The following is a 6000-nucleotide window of genomic DNA, read 5'->3' as shown; positions in this document are numbered from 1 at the left end:
ACCCCCACTGATCACAAGAACCCCTGAAATGTACAGAGCAGCTGGTCACATGCGCATGTCCGCTCCATTCATTTCTATGGGAGTTCTGGAGATAGCCCCCTACAGTGCTCTGCTACCTCTGGAATTCCCCTAGAAATGAGCGCCTGCACACATGCCTGACCAGCCGCTCTATTAATCTCCGAGGGGGCTGCAAGGGGTACCAGGCCCCTGTCCTTGTGATCAGCAGGGGTCTCTGAATAAGGAATATCATGGAAACAGGGGTTAAAGGGGTTGTCTGGGTTCAGAGCTGAACCGGACTTAACCCCATTCTCACCCCCCAGCTTTCAGATATGAGCATTGGAGCATTTCATGCTCAGACCGCTTTCCACATCCATATGTCCATTCCATAGACCAAAAAAAGATATTCTTGTCCATTTTGGGGACAAGGATAGGCATTATTGTTAAATGGATCTGTGAAAAAAAAAAAAAAAAAGCAAGAGTTAGGCTACATGCACACGACCGTGCGCCCCCCGTGGCCATATTGCGGCTCACATACAGCGGGTCTGCAATCACAGAGATGTGGAACAGAGGCACAAATTGGAACCCCACACAGAAGCACTTCCATGGAGTTTCTGGTCGAGCCTCCGCACCGCAAGAAAGTAGCGCATGCACTACTTTTTTGCAGTGCGGACCGTCGGATTTGGATTGAGGACCCCATTCAAGTGAATGGGTCGCATATGGCTGCCCCACGGTCTGTGCCCGTACATTGCAGACCGCAATTTGCGGTCCACAGCACAGGCACGGAGCCCTAGCAAAAAAACGGAATGCACAAGGATGTCATCCGTATTTTTGCAGATTATTTTTTTTGCAGACCGCAAAATACATACGGTCGTGTCCGAGAGGAGAGATTATATATATATAATCTCTCCTCTCGGACACGACCGTATGTATTTTGCGGTCTGCAAAAAAAATAATCTGCAAAAATACGGATGACATCCTTGTGCATTCCGTTTTTTTGCAGAACAGAACAGCTGGCCCCTAATAGAACAGTACCAGATTTGTCCGAAATGCGGACACTAATAGGACTAATGTTCTCATTTTTTGCAGAACGGAAATAAAATGCACATGAAGTACCTTCTGTTTTTTTTGCGGACCCATTGAAATGAATGCCTATACCAGGGATGGCCAACCTGAGGCTCTCCAGCTGTTGCAAAACTACAACTCCCAGCATGCCAAGACTGCCTACAGCAGGGCATGGTGGGAGTTGTAGTTTTACAACAGCTGGAGAGCCTCAGGTTGGCCATGCCTGGCCTATACGGTCCAAAAAAAAAAAAAAAAAGGAAAGAAAAGAAAAGAAAAGAAAAGTTCGTGTGCAAGAGCTCCACCCCTGGAGATATGGAGTATTACACCATCTTATTGAACTATATTTATAACACACAGATGTGCTGGGTCCTCCCATGATGAATGAAGAATTCCCTAATAGTGTATATGAGGCCAGACAACCCCAGTTATGTCTTCTATACCTCCTACACCCTGTGACACCGTTCTTTCCTCCTCGGCTCTAGAGTTTATGGCAGGGATGCCCAACCTACAGTGTTCCAGCTGTTGCAAACCTAGACCTCCCAACATGCCCCAATAGCTGTAGGCTGTGGTGTGTCAGTGACTGAAGTTCAGACTAAATACAAGAAGACGGGATGTACAAGTATATAATTTATTATTACAGATCAGAAGAAGAGATCCCAGGTCATGGAGACATCAGTATCATGGAGGACAGACACCTGTTACAGGAGACACATGGACATAGATCTGAGGAAACCTCCCGGTCAGCTGGAGATCAGGGCAACAGCAACCTCATTGAGGAACTTGTCACAGGCCGACTTGTCCACATCCGGGAAATGCTTGACGATGACCTCCAGGAGACAACCACACAGCAGCTGGGGATGGATGATGGGAGTCATTGCACGCTCAACATTTCTTATAAGGATGGGGGTGTATTTGGTTTTGACAAGTCTAGCCCCCTCTCACCCCTCAGAACCAGCACCAGTCTTGTCTATGGGTTGTGTCTGGTTCTGCAGCTCACAATGAGGAGCACCTGCAATACCAGATAAAGCCATGGACAAGAGTGGCACCATTTTCAGCAAACTTTCTGCTCCTCACCTTGATGGTGTCCACACTGAGCTTCAGCTTGTTGGTGTGCATCTCCCGCAGTGTGGCCAAGTTCTCCTGCAGACTTCCATAGTGTTTGAGGGCATCATTAATGGCGTGGATGATCTTCCCTCCATGTGTCTTCAGATCCTGACTGCCGGGGGTCACGTCCATGTGAGTGAAGTGGGACTTGGTGTCTGGATGGTGCTGGAAGAGACTGAGGAGGAGAGGGGAACGTTCAGTGTTAGGGTGCATTCAAGTGACCGTACGCATTTTGTGGTTCGCAAAACACTGTGCTGCAAGATACGGATAAGAATGTATGTATCTCTTGTGGGGTGAAAGAATGGACATACACATGCTGAGCACACTGTTGGGCCACAAGAAATGTGGTCAACTGAAATGAAAGGGGCTGGAATTTTTTTTTGTGTGAATGGGGCTTTATATGAGAACACCCCAAGGGGCAACTTAATATGAACTTGCAGAAGCAGCACCTAACCAATCCATGGATTGTATCTGGTATCACACACGTCCGTTCCATTGAAGTGTATGAGGTCAAGCTACAATATAACAAACTATAGACAGCAGCCATAATTTCTAATCCTGTGCAACTTTTAAAATTTTTGGGTTCAGGTCACCTGGTTAAACATTAAAGGGCTTGAGCAGGATAAACAGGATCAGCACCAACCACAAGATGTCCTACTGCAGATCAGATCCACTCATTGAATACAAGTAGCACTTATCACCTTCACCACACCACCCAAATCTCTGGACAGTCAAAGAGGAACACCTATGGGTCATTGTGTGCAAGATCCATTTTTCCTGAAATATACAATGTAGGGTCTAATATACAGATAGGAACCAAAATGTTCCTGGATCAATATTGTAAGTGTAATAATACAAGTCTATACCTCAGGTCAACAAGAGGGACATTTGAGGAGCAAAGAGGAACTGGGATCAAAAAAAAAAATAGGGACCAACCCCCTAAAAGATGAACACTAGGGAGATCTGCCTTCACCCCTCAAGCTGCCATTCACAGGAAAGTTTTTAACTTTATGAGAAGTCCTATGGACATGCATTGTTATTTCTAGCAGCACATTCCCTCCCCCCACTGAGAAACATGCATGCTCAGCCCCATTCCTGGATTACAGTTTTTCATGATCAAGGAAGATTCCAAACAAATCTGACACATTGTTGCATGTAGTGCAGGGGGCGGAGCACCAGGTGTAACAATGTATCAGCTCCTCCTTCCCAGCCCCTTGTAGCAGTGACTATCTGGCTCTGCCGCTCACCTCTCCATGGCTTCACCTCCAATCTTCTCAGCGTCAGCGTCAATCTTCACAAACAAGGGCTCCAAAGCCGCCTTCTCAGCATCTGATAGCGCCATCCTGGGATGTGAAGCTCCAGCACAAGGCCCAATCTGCACTGAGGGGCCCCAGACTCCATCATCACCTTTATATAGGGAGGAATGGCTGCTGATCCAGCACACCTGGGGCCCTACAGGAGAGCCTGACAACCTGGCCTGGCTGACAACTCCTGGACTGGAGTGCAGACACAATCAGCTGGTGGCTCTTGTAGACTCCTATCATCTGAGAAGACGCTCGTGTGTATAAGGACGCCTTCACACGCTGCAGATTTTGTTGCTGAATTTTCTGCAACTAAAACTCAGTTCTTACATTTGAATGGGGCGGCAAGCACATGGGTTTCTGCAGGCCGCATTCAGGTGAATGGAACTAACTTTCAATCATGGAAAATTCTGCAGCAAAATCCGCAGCGTGTGCAGCCAGCACTTTGCACCATTGGCCGCTCAGTTTTCGCTGCGGATTTGCACTGAGGACTTCACCCTTTCCAAAAGCAGAGGATGAAATCGGCTGCAAATCCGATCAAAATGCTCATCTGGTCTGCAGCAGAATTTCCACAGTAGGAAAATCTGTAAGTGTACAACCACGCGGCGCGGTCCTGATGCGGTCGTGTTACAAACTGCATCATCTCATTTCCCAATAGAAGTCAATGGGGAAAGGTTCCTGAGACTGACCTGGCTAAGGGCTCATGCACACAACCATTGTTGTGGTCAGCATCCGTTGCTCCGTTCCGTGGCACGAACATTCACAACAGTTCAAACACCAGTCCATAGACGATCACAGACTTAAAAGCTCTCCCTAACCGCAGCATGATCGCAACACGACCGTACTGTGTGGTCGTACCCTCACAAAACCAGCTCCGGACTAACAATCTTCATGGCTGGGCCGCATTCCTGTCGGCCACACCGCTAGTCGACTCCATGGGGGACATTTACAAAGACCAGGGTTTTCATGATCGTCTTTGTTACCTCTTGCGCAGCCAGAGGATTAGCTTAATTTATGACGAAGCATGTTCTTCGCAGAAAAACTCTACCAGCCTCAGGCATACATGTTAGCAAATTAGCCAGGACCATAGTCACAACCCCTGACATGCCCCAAACTTTTTGACCTTGATTTGTATGTAGTAATCTCCTGAGCTCCCTCTAGTGGTGGCTGTATATATCTGTATACAGTAATCTCCTGAGCTCCCTCTAGTGGTGACTCTATATATCTGTATGCAGTAATCCTCTGAACTCCCTCTAGTGTTGACTGTATATATCTGTATGCAGTAATCCTCTGAACTCCCTCTAGTGGTGGCTGTATATATCTGTACACAGTAATCTCCGGAGCTCCTTCTAGTGGTGGCTGTATATATCTGTATGTAGTAAGCTCCTGAGCTCCTTCTAGTGGTGGCTGTATATATCTGTATGCAGTAAGCTCCTGAGCTCCTTCTAGTGGTGGCTGTATATATCTGTATGCAGTAATCTCATGAGCTCCCTCTAGTGCTGGCTGTATATTTCTGTATACAGTAATCTCCTGAGCTCCCTCTAGTGGTGGCTGTATATATCTGTATTCAGTAATCTCCTGAACTCCCTCTAGTGGTGGCTGTATATATCTGTATACAGTATTCTCCGGAGCTCCTTCTAGTGGTGGCTGTATATATCTGTATGCAGTAATCTCCTGAGCTCCCTCTAGTGGTGGCTGTATATATCTGTATGCAGTAAGCTCCTGAGCTCCCTCTAGTGGTGGTTGTATATATCTGTATGCAGCAATCTCCTGAGCTCCCTCTAGTGGTGACTCTATATATCTGTATGCAGTAAGCTCCTGAGCTCCCTCTAGTGGTGGCTGTATATATCTGTATGCAGTAATCTCCTGAGCTCCCTCTAGTGGTGGCTGTATATATCTGTATGCAGTAATCTCCTGAGCTCCCTCTAGTGGTGGCTGTATATATCTGTATGCAGTAAGCTCCTGAGCTCCTTCTAGTGGTGGCTGTATATATCTGTATGCAGTAAGCTCCTGAGCTCCTTCTAGTGGTGGCTGTATATATCTGTATGTAGTAATCTCCTGGGCTCCCTCTAGTGCTGGCTGTATATATCTGTATACAGTAATCTCCTGAGCTCCCTCTAGTAGTGACTCTATATATCTGTATGCAGTAATCCTCTGAACTCCCTCTAGTGTTGACTGTATATATCTGTATGCAGTAATCCTCTGAACTCCCTCTAGTGGTGGCTGTATATATCTGTATACAGTAATCTCCGGAGCTCCTTCTAGTGGTGGCTGTATATATCTGTATGTAGTAAGCTCCTGAGCTCCTTCTAGTGGTGGCGGCTGTATATATCTGTATGCAGTAATCTCCTGAGCTCCTTCTAGTGGTGGCTGTATATATCTGTATGCAGTAAGCTCCTGAGCTCCCTCTAGTGCTGGCTGTATATATCTGTATGTAGTAAGCTCCTGTGCTCCCTCTAGTGGTGACTGTGTATATCTATATTCAGTAATCCCCTGAGCTCCCTCTAGTGGTGGATGTATATACCTGTAGGGA

At 46.8% G+C, this 6000-nt stretch overlaps 1 protein-coding gene across 1 annotated transcript; it reads right to left on the bottom strand.

Annotated features, from left to right (window-relative positions):
* Window positions 1-1790: 1790 nt before the first annotated feature.
* Window positions 1791-3630, bottom strand: LOC120997550 (hemoglobin heart muscle subunit alpha-type-like). The gene is made up of 3 exons (XM_040427641.1): window positions 3414-3630; window positions 2137-2341; window positions 1791-1913 (listed from the first exon to the last, which is right to left on the bottom strand). The coding sequence occupies exons 1-3, from the start codon at window positions 3506-3508 to the stop codon at window positions 1803-1805; spliced, it is 411 nt and encodes a 136-aa protein (XP_040283575.1). The 5' UTR covers window positions 3509-3630; the 3' UTR covers window positions 1791-1802.
* Window positions 3631-6000: the final 2370 nt, after the last annotated feature.

Source organism: Bufo bufo, chromosome 4 (assembly GCF_905171765.1).
Source record: "Bufo bufo chromosome 4, aBufBuf1.1, whole genome shotgun sequence".
NCBI classification, from domain to species: domain Eukaryota; kingdom Metazoa; phylum Chordata; class Amphibia; order Anura; family Bufonidae; genus Bufo; species Bufo bufo.
Note: the sequence above shows the minus strand (reverse complement) of the source record. Positions and strands in the feature narration are given on the sequence as shown.

Excerpts from the sequence above, each read along its gene's own strand:
- LOC120997550 (XM_040427641.1), bottom strand. The coding sequence starts at position 3,508 with ATGGCGCTATCAGATGCTGAGAAGGCGGCTTTGGAGCCCTTGTTTGTG. Across the intron at positions 2,342-3,413 it reads GGAGGTGAAGCCATGGAGAG|TCTCTTCCAGCACCATCCAG; the intron begins GTGAGCGGCAGA and ends TCTCCTCCTCAG. Across the intron at positions 1,914-2,136 it reads TCAGTGTGGACACCATCAAG|CTGCTGTGTGGTTGTCTCCT; the intron begins GTGAGGAGCAGA and ends ATCCATCCCCAG.